At 52.6% G+C, this 18,551-nt stretch overlaps 1 protein-coding gene across 1 annotated transcript in view; it reads right to left on the minus strand.

Moving 5' to 3' along the window:
* C5H6orf132 (chromosome 5 C6orf132 homolog) overlaps positions 1-18,551 on the minus strand; it is a 33,787-nt gene that overhangs the window by 14,453 nt on the left and 783 nt on the right. Inside the window, exon 2 of the mRNA XM_046005699.1 lies at positions 8,077-8,183. Within this exon, the coding sequence (XP_045861655.1) occupies positions 8,077-8,183 (107 nt within the window). The remainder of the gene's footprint in view (positions 1-8,076; positions 8,184-18,551) is intronic.

Genomic DNA, 18,551 nt, shown 5'->3' on the forward strand with positions numbered 1-18,551 from the left:
GGCGCCATCGTGAGTACTTGACATGGAGCAGCCTAGAAAGTCCTCAAGTAACCCTGAGAGGCAGGTTATTTGTATATAACCTGAGGCATGGACAGGCGAGGAACATTGCTCAAGGTCACACAGCTAGTAAGTGGCAGGGTCAAAATTGCAACTTCAGGGCCTGCCCTCATGTTTTTCCTTGAGCACAGATGGAACCGGTCGTAGGTCAGTGTAGTCTCTGCTACCCCAGCCCAGCCTCCTTGTGGGTCAGGTGACGGCTACTCATTCGGACATGCTTGGCACAGAATGGACAAGGCCGCAAGTTTGTTAAGTGAATGAGGGGAAGAGAGAATACAGACAGGAACAGGAGCAGTGGGAAGCCTGTCTGTGTTCTGGAGCCAGCCCTATCACCAACCAAGCTGTGAGCCAAGTCACTTGTCTCTCCGGGCCTCCCTGCCTCTTCTGTAACCATTTGCTAAGTAAGGGTCACTTCAACCATGGTGCTCTGTGAGTCCCAGCCCGTAAGGTATCCTGCGAGTGACTCTCACCCCCTGTGCCTTCTGCGGTGGCCTGGGTGCTCTGGGTCAAGCCTCCATGACAGGGAGTGAGGACAGACGTCCGCTGTGGTCTCCAGATCTTTCTCTGTCTCCAGAGAGGGGAAGAGACAAGTGGGATAAAGGAGGAGTTCCTGGAGCTGCTTTCTCAGGAGCCACAGGATGTGGCCAAGCGGGCGGCGCTGGGCTTGAGGTCATGGCTGGCCTCAGTCAAGGGACTCTGACAGCCCAGTCAGTGGAGGAGCTGGGCGTGTGCCACCCGTCATCGCGCTGAGAAAATGACAGAGGCCCGGGCCCCGCGGCGCTGCCGACAGGAACCCGCATGCGCCTCAGACTCAGGGGGTAGGATTGTGAGGCTCTTTGAGGATGGCAGCCCACGTCCACAGAGGGCCACACCGACCCGTGCGCGGAGAAACCCACCAAGACCTAGCAAAGGAGCCTTTGAGCAACCCCCCACCCGAGGCCACGCCCCCGGCCCGACCACGCCCCTCGACCAGGCCACGCCCCTCCCTGCTCCGCAGCCTCAGAGCCTGGCTTGCTTGGACACCTGGGGCAGAGTCCAGCCCCTGACCCGCCGGGTGGGGCCCTCCGCCTGAAACTGGGGCTCAGGCCCTCCCTGTCCCAACACTGGGACAACGCCTAGTGGCTAAGATCTTTGATCACACCTCACTCACCCTGTTCACACAGGGTGCAAGCCAGCTCCCCGGCTCAGTCAAGCAGCTTTTTACAACCCATCACAGCCTGATATATTGGAAGGTTACCCAGCAACGATTAATTGTTGAGGAGCATGGGGGTGGAGGCAATTCCAAGAATATTTATATTTATTTTCTTCCTTATACGTGTCTCTAGTTCTCAGTTCTTAACAATGAATGTCTGTGTCCTTCATAATTAAAAAAAGAATACAATACAATAGTTATTATTATTTTTTAAAAATATGAACTTGGGGCACCTGTCTGGCTCAGCTGGTAGAGCCTGCGACTCTCAATCTCAGGTCATGAGTTCAAGCCCCACGTTGGGTCTATTTAAAAAAAAAAAAGAAAACAAACAATGTAACATGAACTTTGGAGTCAAACCAGACTGGCAGTCTTAATTTAACTCCATCGTCTCAAAAGAATCAAAGACAGTATGTGACACATGGTCAGTGCCCAGGTGTGCCTCTCTTGCCTTCTGAGTCTCAGTTTTCTCATTTGTAAAATGGGGATGATCTCACTTGCCTTAGGCTTGTTAGGACACCAGAGGCCACCACATACCTAAAGAGATCCTGCAGAGTTAGCACTTGAGAAAGGTCATTCACCCCCGCCTCTGGGCCTCCCTCAGGTCCTAATGTAGTGCAGTGGTTCGCAATGTCTCCAAGTCTTCAAGAACTTGGAGACTCTGCTCCATGGCACAGCCTCTAGCTTGTCTCTGGTTGAAGCTGAAAAGATGGACGCTTTCCCTATGGTCAGGACCAGGTCACCGAAAATCCCTGCCCTTTGACTACAGACATTTCAGAGTTGAGGAGAAGGAGGAAAGGTGGAAAACACTCACTATTTGAGGGGAGGTTATGTTCCTCTTAGAGTTTTAGGGGGTCAGAGTCCCACCATGGGCTCAGGGGGATAGGACTCACTCCAGTGATGGCTCTAGCCCTACCCTCCTGGTGTCCTCATGCCTGGGACACACATACCTGGGACATCCTCATGCCTGGGATTCCTCAAAGTCCAGCCAAACCCCAAGGGTGGGTCACCAGGGGTTGGGCCAACGGGCAACACATGGTTGACCTTGGGTGTGGGCCAACTCTGAGTCTTAGCCGCACATTGTGGAATGCAAGCCTTCTCACCGGATTGCTCCTGGAGCTTGACTGGGGCACCTCAGGATGGGGCGCAGAGCTGCAGGGGGTAAAGGAAATGACCCTGAGGCAGATTTAGAATTGGCTATAATTGGGGGAAACCACTGTAGGCTGGGGGAGTAGGGAATGGAACCCTAGAGTGAGAGCCACAAGGAAACCCTTCCAAAGTCCCCAGCTGGGTGAAGCCCACCTAGGTGTTGCTTGGGTTTGAAGAGCAGTGTGAGGGGAGAGGGTGCTAGCCAGGAGCAGGAGGTAGAAGGTTAAGAAAGGAAACTGTGTGTTCTCACAGAGCATCTTTTCTAAAGTGGGGAACCAGTGAGCATTTTATCAAAGACCTTGATTTCTTCCTCCACCCTTTGTCACGTTCAAACACTGTCGGGGGTCAGAGCAGAATCTCCACTAATGAGGCCATGTTCCTCCGAACCCACCTGCTATCTCAGACCCTCTTGAATGCAGGGCCCTGGCCCTGGCTCTGCGTCATAAGGCCCTGCTCTGGTTCCCTAGGGCGAAGAGTCTATGGGATCAAGGACACTGAGAGCCCATACCACCCCCTTCTTGACCTTGCTCCAGGCACCAAGGCCCCTAAAACTCCCTGCTTTAATGGTCCTGAGCCCATTTCTAGAGCTTCTTCCACAGTTAGTCCTCCTGAGTGCAGCCCAAGCTGGGGGTACACATATCCCCGAGCCCATAGTGTGGTCAAGGGGGTGATGCTTGTGGGTAGGATGAGGGTGTAGACCTTCAGGGTGAGGCCCTCACGGTGAGGGAAGGAGCCAGGTGTGGAGAGCAGGCAGCAGGCTTCCATGGGGACTCCATCTTGTTTCGGGCCTCTGATACCCACCCCCACACGAACACACGGTGCTCCCTCATCCCGCAGCCCTTCCAGCCAATGTCAGCCACACGAATCAGTCAAAACCCAACAATGACTGTCCTGCTTGGTTCACCCTAAGAAGCTCGAACCCTAACCCCAAAGGGAGTGTGGAGTTTGAATTCAGAGATGACCTGAGAGGGGGTCGAGCAGAAAGCAGAAATCCAGCTGACTTTGAGCTTCCACAGGCACGGAGGAATAGGGGGAGGGAACCAGAGCCCATGGAGCTTCCTGCCCCCAGCCCGGCCTGCCACCTCCCCAGGCAGAGCCAGGATTGCCTGACTCACAGGGTGGGGTGACCCAGGGAGCTCTCACTGCCTGGGGCACCCCTAGGGACCTGTCCGGCCAGTTTCCCTATATTTGCCACATTGGCATTTAACTATTAATTCCTCACATGCGTCACCCTGGGTATGGTTTGATTCAGAGCAGGGGAGGGCAAGAGGGAGCCCCAGAGAGAAAGACAAGCTTCCCACTACTGGCTGTTCCATCAGCTCAGCTCCGGAAAGCTTGGGCAAGCTCTGGCTTGAGCCTTGGGCCCGGCCTCTCCTCAGGGGTAGCAGCAGTAAGTGGAGAGAAAGGATCCTTCCTCCACTCAGCCCAGGCCCTCAGTGCTGAGAACCAGACTGGCCTGGGAGGAAACCCAGGCTCTGGTCCCATCTCTGCCTCTGTTGAGCTAGATAACCTGGACCCTTCCCTCCCCAGGCCTGGGTTTTCTCATCCTAATGAGCGCCAAGGTCCTCCCCAGTTCAGAAGTTTGGTGATTCCGATCCAGTTCCTCTGAGCTCTCGGAGCAGGAAGTAGGGGGCCTGGAAGGCAACCCGTGGCAGCTGTGGAAAGACAGCTCAAGCAGTGAGCGGCAATCTGGGTGTTGTGAGGGGCCTGGCTTCTTGTAGGGGCCTCCTGCCTCTCTATTAGGACTTATATAACACAGACAGTCACAGCTAGGGAGACCCAAAAGGACCATCTGGTGTAACCCCCCTGAATGGGTAGGGACCCAGGGGCCCAGGGAGAGGAAGGGCCGCTCTGCAGAACCCAGACTGGTGCCAGCTCCCCGAGGACCACTTGGGTCCCATCCCAGTCATGGGGGGGGATCCAGAGGTTCTTTAGAGCCCTGACCTTTGGCTGCCAGCTGCCTGAGAAAGTATCTCTTAGTTCTCCGTCCTTCTACCTCAGCTCTAGTGAGAAGGCTCCAGGAAGTGGTCAGAAGCATCTGCCTTGCCTCGTGCTGCCTCCTGTCGCCCTCCCCCGCTTCTTGTGCCCAGCCCTTTGCAGCTGGGGTGAAGGGCTGACAGTGAGGGTGCCTGCGAAGCTCAAGGAAGAACATGGGCCTCGCTGGGCCTGTCATCTGGTTTCTTGGGGCGCTTCGCCCAGCACCGCCCCTGCCCCAGGGAAGCCTGGCCTAGGAGGTAGCTGAGTATGGTATGGGAAGGGAGAACAGGGAGGGGTGAGACCCGCCCGGCCAGGACAATGTCAGCCAGGGCTTGGGCATGGGCCCAGCTCCCCACCCACCCTAACTTGGCAGGCTGTGGGGGCGGGCTGTGCCCGAGTGTGTATCTGTGCGTGAACTCACACCCACAGGGAGCTTCTGTCCTCCTGCTTCTCATTCTCCTAGCTTCCTGCCCCAGATGGAAGAAAGTAAGGACCTGGCCCAGAGCCTAAGGGAGAGGAGTCAGATTCCCCTCAACCCAGGTGACGAAGGATACTGAGGTGGCTGTGTATCTTGTGACCTGAATCAGGAGCACAGGGATGTCCCCAGGATACGAACTGTCAGGCTGAGTGTTCCTGATCTAAAGGCCCATCATAGGTGGGCTTCTGGGGGCCTGAGAGGGGCCTCTGCTGAAATTGTAAGCAAAACTGCATAGATGTGGCTTATAGCCTCATCGGGGTCTCAAAGGGGTCTATGACCCCAAAAAGGCAAGAGACCCTGGTATCCAGCGGGCCTCCACTGTTGGACAGAGGGCTTCAGAGAGGCAGACGAGAGAGATGCAGGTGGTTCTCCAGGCTGGTGCTGGAAGAGAAGGGAAAAGCTTCTAGACTGTGCATGGAAGGGAGCATAGGAGGGCCTGAATAGAACATGGACCCTGGAGCCTGGCTGGGGGGGCTCCAAATCCCAGCTCGACCACTTAGGAGCTGTGTGACCTTAAGCAAGTTACTCTTCCATTCTGTGCTCCAATTCCTCCATCTGGAAATTAATAACAGCACCTTCCTGACAGGGCGGCTCTGTGGACGGTTAACACACCAGAGACCCCTGGAATGGGGCCCGACACAGAGTGAGTGCTCCATCTTTGTGTGCCATGATCTCAGGGCCATGCCACGGATGGGACCCTGCAAGCCGCAAGGTGGACTGACTGGGGAGAGGCCCCCATCTCCTGACTGGCTTGGAGCCTGGCCTGGAGGACTGGCCCCCGCGAAGGCAGTCTTGGATCTCCAAGCCTGATCTGCCAGCCAAGCCCACTCCAGTGTCTCCACCACATCCACCCCCTTCTGCCTAGTCTGCCTGTGCTTTGGGGAAGGGCCCCAACCAGTAGGGGTAAGGCAGGAAAGCTGGGACAGGCCCTAATTACAGCAGGGACCCAAGGGGGTGGGTGGGGCAGAGCATTTCCATTTCAGCCAACCCGAGCAAACTCAGCTGCATGGCAGGAACTAACCCTACAGCGGCTGGAGCCACTCCAGGGGCAAGGGCCCTATCTGAATGGCCAGAACAGGTGCGGGTGGGTCAGCCCTGGGCCCACACCACTGTAATTCTGAGTGTGTGTCTTGCAGGTGGCTGAAGGGAGAGAATCTAATTCACCTTCAGCAATAGAAAATCTCGAAATTATTTCGTCTGCATTTATGGGTGCAATGGCCCCTGTAACACTTTTATACATCTCTGGAAATAAAGTTAGGGGCTGCCTCACTTGCTTCTTACCTTTTTGCTGGTGGTGTCATACTTCCTATATTTTCCTATAATTTCCACAAGTTGCTTTTATTTATTTTTTTAATTGTATTTATTGTAAGTATGTATGTATGTATTTTTTGAGAGAGAGAGAGAGAGAGTGTAAGCGGGGAGGGCAGGGGCAGAGGGAGAGGGAAAGAGAGAAAACATTAAGCAGTCTTCATGCCCAGCACGGAGTCGGATGTGGGGGTCTATCTCAGGACTCTGAGATCATGACCTGAGCCAAAATCTGGAGTCGGACGCTTAACCGACTGAGCCTCCGTGAGTTGCTTTTATAAGCAGAAAACAGGGTAAACAGGGTGAAGTTGCATTCCCAGAGGTCTGTGCGCTCAGCCCTCCACCTCCGGGCCTCGGGGGATGCAGCCAGAATAGAAGACTCTGGGTCTCCCATCTAGAATCTCAGGGTCTTGTTGGTGAGGTTGGACAAACCAAAAGAATAATCAGGTGGCGGAGAGGGAGGTGGTTGTACCAGACAGCACTAGCAACCAGAGGGCACAAATCCTCGTGGACGCCAGTCATAATGTTGTCCCAGCCAGGAACCAGACCAACAAGCCTGAACCTAGAACCTAGGCTCTAGACCTCGGCAGAGCAGTCCCAGAGCCACTGGCCACGGTGAATGTCGCTCATCAGGGATGTATCTGTAAGTACAGTACATCAGATGTCAAAGACTTAGCATGAAAAATTCCCTTTCTGGAGTTTCTAATCTGAATTTCTCATCTGAATGTCAAACAGCTCAGCAGTATTTTTTTTAACATCAATTTAATGTTGAAATGATAATCTTTCGAGTATATTGAATTAAGTAACATATATTATTAAACATAACATATATATATATGTTTATATATATATTAAATATATATAAATATAATATATATAATAAATATAAATATATATTTATATATAATATATATTATTATATATATATAATTATATTATATATATAATTATATATATATAATATTATATATATAATATATATAATATATATTATAATATATATAATATATATATTATATATAATATATATATAATATATATATTATATATAATATATATAATAAATATAAATTTTATAATAAATATAAAAAAATAACATATATTATTAAAATGAATCTTGCCTATTCCTATGTACTTTCACTGTGGCTATTTAAATGACATATGAGGGTTGCATTGTATTTCTGTCAGACAGCACTGGTCCACACTGTCCCAGAAAACCCCGGGACGCGTCTCACAGTCAACAGAACCTGTCAGAGAGCAATGATGTTGAGTCTGTGTCCCTTGCCAAAAAACAAAAGCCCAACCACAGCTCCAGAACGGAGTTTTTGGTTTCCTGCAGTTTCAGACCCACGAACAATCCTGTCGCAAATGCACTTCTCCCAGGGGTCACGGCTATTTGTCCTTTGAGACAGCTCAGGTGTTACCCTCTTCCAGGAAGCCCTCCTGACCACCTCTGTGGCCAGACTGGCTGCTGGTGCTCTGAGTTATATTCCAACAGTCTATTTACTCACTTCTGTCTTTCACTGAGAGCAGCAAGTATGGGCTCTGTTCTCTCTGTGTCCCCATGCCCAGGGCAAGGCCTGGCACAGAGCAGGCAGTGGTCAGTGCTTGCAGAACAGGGACAAGAATCCTGCTTCGCTAGAGGGACCCATCACTGCGTTGCCTCTGCACACAAGATCCCCATAACCTCTCCTTGGGTTTCAACTCGGAGAAGCTGACACCCTTAACCTCATCCTTCCTGCCATGAGTCTCAGCCATGCCTCCTCCCAGAAGCCACCCTGGGTTGGCATCAGGAAGGAAGGGAATGAGCAGAAGGTGAGATGTCCACTAGGGCTAGGGCAGCAGAGGCTGCCTCCTTTATGGCAGCTGAGGTGGCCCAACCAGAGCTGACCCTCAGACCCCAGTCCAGAACTGTACTTACCAGGGGAAGGAAGGTCAGGAGGGGCCGGACTCTTGGCCGAGCTTTCAGTGTGGCTGTTCCTGACTCACTCACAGAGTCAAACCGATTGTCTCCATAATAGATAGCACCTGGGGAAGACAAGTGCAGGAGACCATGAGCTGGAGATCAAAGGCATGTGCGAAGACTGAGTTAATCCACCCGGCAGGAGAGAGCCAGGCCCTGTGGTTGGCCCATCTGACTCAGCTCCTCGCCTCTTACACAATAAGATCCTGTCAATGGGGTGGGTGCTCAGGGGGCCCACTGCAGTGGGGTTGGGAGCGACGCCAGGGGGCTATTTCCTGGGGCCTCCTGCAGCGTTCCCAGCTTTCCCCAGCAGCATGTTCCTCCTGATTCCCCTACAGCTCCTGAGTCTACACTTCGACAAGTCATCCCTCCTTTAGGGGCTCTGAGATTGTGACCAATGCCCCAGTTAAAGCTTATCTCTGAGCGAGGGAGGAACGCAATGTGGCTTTTCTCTCAAGTGTTTGGATTTCTAATCTGGAACAAGCAGAGAAGATGAGGTCACCTGCTGCCCTCAGTGGCCCAGCCCCCACCTTCGGGACTCTTCTAACTCAAGATTTCCTTAGTCCCCGAAACCATCAATGTTTGTGAGCATGGCTCCCCTTCATTGTACCCTTGAGGACAGAGCAGAAAGAGTGGGACAGTAGGGTCCATGTGACCTAGCACAAATCCCAGCTTGGCTACTTACTGGCAGTGTCATATAACCTCTCTGGGCCTCAGTTTTCCTATCTGTACAATGGGAGTGATGTTAGTGCCGACCTTATAGAACTGTTGTGAGGAGTTAGTGTGGCCCACACATAGTAAGAGCTCAGCAAATGTGGTCATTTCCCCTGTAGGAGGATGATACAAAGACCCTTCCCTTCCTCTAGTTACTGGGTCTGTATTCTGGGCCTGTTTTCTTTCTTTCAAGAATTTATTGGAGATAGAGAGCACAAGCAGGAGAGGCAGAGGGAGAGGGAGAAGCAGGCCTCCCCCTGAGCAGGGAGCCCACTGTGGGGCTCAATCCCAGGACCCTGGAGTCATGGTCTAAGCTAAACGCGTACATTTAACTGACTGAGCCATCCAGGCAAACTTGGGCTGTTTCTGCAATAGTGGGGAGGCTATGAGAAGCCATTCACACTTCCTCAACCAATCTTCCTCATGACCCCTAATGCTCACTGATAAGGATTTCATAGTCTGTCCCAGGTTCACACTGTCACCTTCAAGAAGCAGGGGTCACTGTGGACTTCCTACTATGTTGGTCATAAGCAGGAAGGGCTTTCACCCTTTTAACAGGGTACGAAGGACTTTTGGTTCCTCTATAGCCAAAGGGGAAAGAGAAGAAAAGTCAAAATCCCAAGGAACCAGAATCCTATAACTGGAACATTGAACAAATCATGATTACTTTTCCCATTGCACATGACTCCAAGAGCAAACTGCAAGAAAGCCAAAAGATTTATTCAAGAGAGACTGGGCTTGTTAGGGAAGTCGTGAGATCAGAATATGTTCACCCCAAATTCCCACACCTACAGCCACACCCCCTCTCTGTGTGAGAATCTAGGGTTTTGAATGTGACATAAAGGCTCTTGAGAACATCAGAGCAGCCGGACCCAGAGCCCTTCGCGTGCTGCCCCTCCAGGCAGAGAGTGACTGGAATATTCAAGATTCTCCACCTCTGTCTGAAAAGGGGCCAAAAGGACGAGTTCTCTGTGTGTGCCACAGTCCCCAGTAACTCCAGTTCCCAGCAGGGCCCTGCCCAGCGCACTCCAGGAAGACATGGTTGCCCAGTCCCTACCAGGTGCCACACTTGAGCCTGGAGATCAAGATGCCAGGGAGCGGGGCGGGGGGGGGGGGGCGTGCGCGGGGAAGCATAGGAGTGAGATCTGGCCCAATCAGAAATCACAAAAGTGGAAGATAACAGGAAAATCCCAACAACGATGGCTCTTGCTAAGGCCCACTTGATTCTCTCTGGCTTCTAAGGGTTTGCATATTGACACCAGGATCTCCTGGGACATTGTCCAGATAGTGGTGTGCGGACACCAAAGTCTAAATCCAACTTGCGTGATATGGCTGCTGGGCCCTTACTAGGACCGGGGTGGGGTGGGATTAATGCAGAGATAGCAAGAGAGGCAGGCTCCCAGGCTGACCTTTTCTCTAACCATCTCACCTCTGCATTAGTATTGGGATCTATGGGGCCTCCTTTCTACAGCCAAATTGTCCTAACATCAATGGCTGGTGTTACCGTGTGCCTAGGTGCCTAGGTGCTTTGGAAGGGAGCACCCTGGCAAGGGGATCACTGGGACAGCAGTAATAATATAGTAATGGGTAAAACTTACTGATCACAAGTAGGCAGAGAGGCAGGCAGAGGGTTGGGGGGAAGCAGGCTCCCTGCTGAGCAGAGAGCCCGACCGGGGCTCAATCCCAGGACCCTGAGATCATGACTTGGCCGAAGGCAGAGGCTTTAATCCACTGAGCCACCCAGGCGCCCCTTACCGAGCACTTTTAATGGGCTGGGAACTGTTCTAGGCATCTTGCACATTATGTATTCACTTAATTTTTGAAACTGTTCCATTTTAAATTGGGACAATCATCATTGCAATTGGGACAGTCCCCGTCTCCATTTTACAGATGAGGAAATGGGGGCACAGAGAGGTCTAAGAACTTGCCTGAAGCCTCTAAAGCCAGGGTTTCTGCTGCAGGGCTGATCTCTGAACCAAGATCTGTCCTGGTTCCAGAATAGGGAATCCTAATCCCGCTGTGTACAGGGCGGGAGCAGAAGCTTGCCCAGGCAGGGGCAGAGCCCAATCTGACTTGCACGCAGGTGCATGGGTCTAACCACCTCACAGATTCCACAGTTCTAACTGCCTCATAGATCCCATGACTCAGCCCTGACTGGGAGGCACTGTCCTCTTGGTCTGTGGTCATTTTCAGCGAGGGAACCCTTTCTAAAAATACAGCTGATCTCTGGGAAAGCAATCGGAGGCGAGAGGCTGTGCTTGAGGCCCCGGTGGGTCTTTCCCCACCAGGGTGCCCCACCAGTTTGGCTCCCCAGGACTAAGAGGCATGGCTGGGGTCAGGGCAGGGAGTATGGTGACAAGTCGGAGCGGTGTGAGGTGAGAAACGGTCCACCGGCCGCTGCTGGTTCTCAAGATGGCAGGGGCCACGAGCCAAGGAATGCGGGTGGCCTCTAGAAGCTGGAAAAACTGAGAAAACAGACTCTCCTCTACAGCCTCCAGGAAGGAACAGAGTCTCATGGACATGTTAATGTTAGCCCTGTGAGCTTGGTGTCAGACTTCTGACCGACGGAACTTCAGATAATAAATGTATGTCGTTTGAAGAAACAAAACAAAACAAACCAAAACAAAAAAACACGTGTGGCTAGAACCTGCCAGACTTCCCCTGGGTCCCTCATGCCTGGGCTCAGTTCCTGACTAAGGAACACCATCAGGTGAGGCAAGAGGGGCCGCCACACGAGCTGGGTCCTCCACGGGTTCAAGGTCAGGGCTGGGGCTTTCTAACCCTCAAGACCAAGGTCCAAACGAAACAGAGACAATAGAGTCCAACTTAGGGCTTTTCCCATTGAAGTAAATGAACTGGGCTCCAGTCACAGTCTCCGGGGTGCTAGAATGGAGCTTCCCGAGAAGCAGCCCCCTCCTCACCTGAGGAGGTAAAGGAGGGCCAGGCAAGATCTTGAGGAGGGAAAGGGAGGTGAGGAGGTGGAGGGAGTAACAAAGAGGAAGCTGGACATCTCACCCTCCGAGGACACGGTGAGGCTGCTCAATAGGAAAAGATCCCAATCTACTGTCTTGCCCACCCTGAAACCTGGAAACTCCCTCTGCCTCTGTCTTTTTACTTGGCACCTTGCCCACCGGAAGAGTCCTTGGGGATCTCGAGCTTGCAACATGGCCCAGAGGGACACCGGGAACATCCCAGCGGGATTCAGAAGGCAGGGAAGTGGAGAGAGCCACCAGGGACCTAGAAGCTTCCAGAGAAAGGAGGCATCTTCGGGAAACCCCCCGGGGCCATTCCAGGAGCCAGGTAGACTTAGGAGGCGCCAGGGGCAGGGTCTGAGCAGAGCCGGAGCCCCAGGTGGACCACAGCCCTGTCAAGGCACAAACAAGCATCTCTGCCTGGCAAACTCATCTCAAACGAGCGCAGTGATAAGGGAGGAGGAAATTCAGAGCTGCCTCCCCATACCCAAACCCGATCTTTAAAACAATCCCAGCTTTCCCCGCAAATGAAACCCTCTTCCTGACAGGCCTGTGCCCAGGATCCCTTTGCATTTGGTTACATTTCTCTCTCACAGATGGACAGGAAACAAAGGCAGCTTTTAATTTACGCTTCCTCAAGGATCTGAGTTCACATAAATCCCATCTCATATCCAGAAACCCGGTTCAAAAATAACTTTCAGCAGGAAGACATCCCTTCAGACCTCAGGCCCCAGCTCCCCAGCTGGGTGGGGGGACGCTGGTGCAGGGGCCCGGGCTGTGGGTTTAGGAATCAGCAGAGCCTGGTTCCAGTCCCAGCTCCATCACTTACTCACTGTGGGGCCTTGGGCATGTTTCTAGGTCTCTGAGGGCTAGCCCTCATCTTTGTAGCTGTGGGTGATGATCCCGACTTGGGGGGCGGACTGGGTGAGGCTGAGTGAGAGACACAGTGTACAGCAGGTGAGCACAGCGCCTAGCAGATAATTTCTGCTCAGTAGCCATCATCCTCGCCACCGCCCTCATCATTGCGCTCCCTCTGCCCCCCTTTAGCTTGCTCGGGCAAAGATTTGGCACTGAGCTTGAAACACAGCAAATTAAGGGTAAATAGCTATGCTCCTGGGTGTGAGCCATCAGGAGGCGGGTGGCCCTTTGCTCTCATGTCGGGGAGAATTCTGAATGCGGACATTTGGGGCTGCCTTTGGCAGATGGGAAAACAGAGGCGCTGCATGGGCGGGGCAGGCTCAAGGTCACAGAGCAGCCCCTGTGCCAGGACCCAAACAGGGTGCCTGACTTGTAATGCTGGGCTCTGGGCACAAATGATGAGTGCCTTACATATGGCACACGGCTTGTTGCCTCTCCCCAAACTGGTTCTCTTGGTGTATGCGTGTGTGTGTGTGTATGTGTGTGTAAGTGCAGTGGGGTGGGTGGGGTGGCCTGCTTTGGGGAAGCTGAGGGCTGGGCCCAGCTGCTGCCTCCCTCCCAGCCCTCCCTTCCTCCCCTTCTTGCCAAAAGGAGCAGTGTCTCACTGAATCTTTGGCATTTCTTTTCTCCCAGAGTTCCGGGTCGAAACTCCTTGCCCAGCCACAAAGCAGCCACAGATCTCCTTGGAGGCTGAGGCTCGGGACCGTCCTTTAGCTCTTTCCCCAAATCCTAGACAGGTCTGAACTAGAGAGAAAATTAGTAATAAAAATACAAACGTCTAACATCTATTAAGCAAGTATTACGAGCTTGGTGCGATTTGAAGTGCTCTGTGCATTCTCATTCACAAACCTTGGGAGAGGCACGCTCATTATGCCCATTTTGCAGATGAAGAAACTGAGGCTCAGAGAGGTTAGGTCCCTGCCCGAAGGCCCACAGCTGATGAATGAAAGGGGCCAGGATTCAAGCCCAGGCAACCTGACTCTAGGACCCTCTGACCACAGCCAGAACAGCGGGGAAATAATGAAGGCGTCTGGTGCCTCTTCCCTCTGTCTCCTGTTTTTCCAGACACTCAGAATGGGGTGGCACCTAGAGGAAACAAATGGACCTAGGAATCAGCTCTGGGGTCACACGGTGGCTCCTCAGTGTATTGCCTGAGGATTTGGGGGCCCTTTCTCGGGCTTCATTTCCCCACCTATCCACCATATCCCCCACCTATGTTGCAGGACGCCTCCCACAATCAGAGGGAAAGGAGCTGGCAAGGACAAGAGGAGGGCTGGGGTGATGGTGTGTGGCCCCAAATTGTCGCAAGCCCCCAAATGGCCCCAAGTGCACTGGCCCCAGGGTCTAATCCCAGGGGCTTCAGAGGGCTGGGGCTGTAGCTGAGGGAGTTTGTTGCCTCGACACAGAATAAGCCAGAACCCCCAAACCGACCCCCCACCTCCACCCCACGGAGATGGAGCATCCTGTCCTTGGTCACTAAGGAGCCCTGGCCTTTTAGGGAAGCAGCAGGTGGGCCCCACAAAGGTAACACACAAATGACATTAATGAGGCCCTTCCTTGCTAATTAACAGGTCCACATGACAGAAACCTGAAAAGGCCAGTCTGTCCCAGCAAGCCCCAGCAGGCCTGACCCAGGCACCAGAGAGAGGCCTTTGTCCAAGGGCAGAGGGGACGCGCAGGTTGGGCTGGGCCTGAGCAGGAAGCCACAGGTAGAGTCCGGAAGGGGGTGGGAGGTGGGGTGGGGGATGGAGTCGTGGGGACAGAGCGCTGGGGCCTTGGGGGCGGGGCCTGGAGGAGGCCAGCTCCTCTGACCTGGCCCTCTGCTTCCTAGTTAGGACGCACTGCTCAGAGTACAGGCTCACCCAAGGACTTCACCTGGGGACTCACTGGAAGTGAAGTCTCCCCCTATTCCGAACCGACTGCGTCAGAATCTGATCTTAACATGGCCCCAGGCGACTGGATGCAGGGCAGCATTTGAGCTGCCCTGAGCTGAAATGACTGAGTCTTTTCACCTACCTGAGCCTTTCGACTCTGTTAACATATGGAGGTGTTTTTTTTTAAGATTGTATTTATTTATTTGACAGAGAGAGACACAGCAAGAGAGGGAACAAAAGCAGGGGGAGTGGGAGAGGGGAAACAGGTTGCCCGCCATGCAGGAAGCCCAATGTGGGCTCGATCCCAGAACCCCGGGATCATGACCTGAGCTGAAGGCAGACGCTTAGCTGACTGAGCCACCCAGGCGCCCCTAACATATGTAGTTTTTAGCATAGTGCCTGGGTCAGTAAATAACTGATAATAATAATAATGATAATATTATTGTTACCGCTGCTCATGTGTCTGCTGGAGAGAAGGGGTACTCCAGATCTCGTCTGCTGTGGTCAAGGGAGAGCCTGGCCTTCTGGAGTTGAACCACAGGGATGAAAGGAGCTTGGGTAATGGGCGTGTATGTGTGCACTGACCTGCCAGCTAACCGCAGTGAACCTCCAGGTGACAGGAGGAAACAGCAGTCTCCTTCATACCCCTCCAAGGCCCAGGCTGGGACTAGGTGCTCAGCTCCAGGGATTGACAGCTTCCTACCTTTCAGTCTGGCCTCAGACACAAGGTCAGGGGCCCCCAGGAGCGGGGACGCCAGAACCACCAGCCAACCCTAGGGATCACTGGGGTTCTCTGGCCAGGAGCTGGCTTCAGTCCCTGCACATTTATTTAGACCTGCAGGAAGTCCTAGCCCAGTGATTCTGAGTGGGACCCCAGGAATCTACATCTGTAATAAGTGTCCTATGTAGTTGTGACAAAAGCAATTTACATTTGGAGGAACAAGGCAAGAAAGAGAGGATGACCCATTGCTGGGATGCAGTGAGGTGGTGGGGAATAAAGAAGGTGGGCTAATTCATCCAAGAAGTAAGGGAGGAGTCCAGAAGGACAGACAGCCTTGTTTCTGGCTGCTGTAGCCCGTCCCTGATCACGGAATTTGCAAAGATCCACATCTCTGCCTTCTCAAGCATTTTGAGAAAACAATCGCGTGGCCTTTTAAGACCCCTCTGTGGGCTGGTGGGTGGGGAGCAGGAGGCTTCATTAGGATTGCACCTGCATTAAGTGAAGCTCTCCCAGTAGTTATTAGAATATATGTCAAGGAAATTGTTTAAAGAAAAACAGCGGTCACCGCTTTCACATGACTGTTTGCATTTTACTCACTGCACCCAGCCTACCCTTATGCAAACAGATTTTTTACATGCTATAGCCACAGAGCGGCGAGTTACCCCTTAATTTCCGTCCACACCTCTGGATTGATATCCCCCCTCCGTGTCTCCACACCACCCCCATCCTGTTCTCTAGGGCCCAATACCACCAGCATCTCAGAGAATGCTGTGGACTCAGGGATCCTATGGAATGCTAATCTCAGCCCCTTTGAGGCCTTAAGATGGCCTCAGTTTCCTCTGGTCTACAGCAGTGTTAGGAAGAGATGCTGAAGCTGGCAAGGGCAGGAAGCACACAGAGTCGAAATGACCCGAACATAATAAATCATACAGTAGTCATCCTATTTTTTCTGTGAAGGCCCAGCTAGTAAATATCTTGGGCTTTGTGAGCCATACCGTCTCTGCTGAGGCTATGCAACAATGCCACTGCAGCATGAAAGCAGCCACAGACAATATGTAAATCATGGGCATGACTGGCTGTTTTAATAAAACTTTATTTGTGAAAACAAGCCAGGGGCCAGATTTGAGCCAGGTCTATAATTTGCCAATTCTTACTTTTAGGGCTTTTTTTTTTTTTTTAATTTTTTTTAGATTTATTTATTTATTTATTTGACAGAGAGCACAAGTAGGCTGAGAGGCAGGCAGAGGTGGGAGAGGGGGAAGCAAGCTCCCCACTGAAGCAGAGAGCCCGATACGGGACTCGATCCTAGGACCCTGGGATCATGACCTGAGCCCAAGGCAGAGGCTTTAACCCACTGAGCCACCCAGGCGCCCCTAGGGCTTTTCTTTTAAAGAGTCTTCAAACCACTGCCATGTACAAACCTCAAGCAGCCATTCTCCAGACCATCTAGACACCATCCCCATTTCACAGAAGAAAAAACCAAGGCCCAGGGAGTGGCTAGCCTTCACTTTATAGACAGAAGCAGGTCCGGTATCTCCATCCCATCACAGAATCTCCAACACTGGTCCCTCCTCTCCCAACTCCTAGCACATGTCCTGTTCAGCAGGGAAGAGGCCCTGGCTACACTCACTGGCACCCTGGGGAACACCCCGGAAACACCGGGGGACCATTCCACTGGGTGCATGTTGTTTTCCACCCCTCCATGTGCAGGGTGCGACCAGGCTGAGTCAGCTGAGTCAGCTAGAGGCCCAGCCCTGCCCTGGGAATGGGAGGAACTGCCCCTTGGGCTTCAGCCTTGCCCAGGCTGGTGAAGGCTGCAGCTGGCCGGAGGTGACAGGGAACAATGCCTCTGCTTCACTCACCAGAGGGACCGATCCCTACCAGCAGCCCGATTAGTGCAGCCAAAAATACAGAGAAGGGTCTAAGGCATTTCTGAGGTCTCCCCTTAGGAAAGCAATGTGTGTGTGTGTGTGTGTGTGTGTGTGTGTGTGTGTTGTGGGAGGGGTGGCGGGAAACGTGTTCTCAGGCAGGTGTCCCTCAAGTCAAATTCACCCTTGAATCACCTCTCACTAAGTTAATTCAGCAAGCTGGCTAAGAATGTGGTCTCTGGGGCCTGGCTTTGGGGTTCAAATATCGGCTCTGCCTCATGAAGGAAGTTTTGGGGTAACTGAAGGGTTCTCAAACCGAATTGTGGTGACGGTTGCACAAGTCAGTAAGTCTAACAATCATTGAATTGTATACTTAAGAAAATCCTGGCGTGGCCATGTAAAGCTGTGTGATTTGGGGCACGTTACTTAACCTCCCTGTGCCTCAGTCTCCCCATCTGACAAATGGGAATTATAGTACTTGCATCACTGACTACACGGAGATTGCTAGATGAGGAGGGTCCATCCTGTCGACAACATACTGACTTTAGAATGGTACCTTGCACCTAGCAAGGGGTCAGTAAGTGTTTGCTACACAAGCGAGGAGAGGTGTTCAGGCCTCGCAGAGTCAGCACACTTGGCAGTTAGTAAGTTCCTAAATTGTGCCTCCACGTAGCTCTGCCCCTCCTAGGCTTTGCTCCTGCTGTTTACTCTGCAAAGTGCTGGATGCCCTTCCCTCTCAGCTCAAACCCTATTTCCAAGGAGAGGTCATCTCTCTTCTCCACCCCTTATGCCCTCCATTTTTTAGAGCAAAGACTCAGAACGGTCTGAACAGCCTATGGTTAGCTTTGTTCATCCACTGGTCTGAGATCCTTGGGCCCGAAGAGGTGATACCTTGTTTCTCCCCCTCCCGTCCAGGTGCCTTGTGTCCCCACTCTGACAACCTGGGTGCTGAACTGAAACCAACAGCAGGTATAGGGGGTATAGGGTGAGTCCATACCATCTTCTTGTAGGTCATGGTACAGTGGCCATAAAGGTCAGAGGAGACATTAGGGTGACAATGAAGGAGGTGAGCGAAAGCTTCAGCTCATACACAAGAAGTGAATTCCTGTCCCCATTGCACTGGTTTCCCTTCAGTTACTGAGGGTATAAACTGCAAAAAAGATGCAGTGGTGACCAGATGACCCACAGCTAGAGCACCAGGGCTGGGTTGGCTTGGTGAGTCCAGACACCCTGACTCAAGGCTCCCCAGGCCGCTGCTCGTCAGGAGGGGCTTCCCTGGCCTCCACTGTCCCAGCTTGGCCTCCGGGGCCTGAGCCCATAGACAACACCGGCCTCAGGCTGAGCGGGCAAGAGCCTGTGACCCCAG

The sequence above is a fragment of the Meles meles genome, chromosome 5 (genome assembly GCF_922984935.1).
Source record: "Meles meles chromosome 5, mMelMel3.1 paternal haplotype, whole genome shotgun sequence".
NCBI classification, from domain to species: domain Eukaryota; kingdom Metazoa; phylum Chordata; class Mammalia; order Carnivora; family Mustelidae; genus Meles; species Meles meles.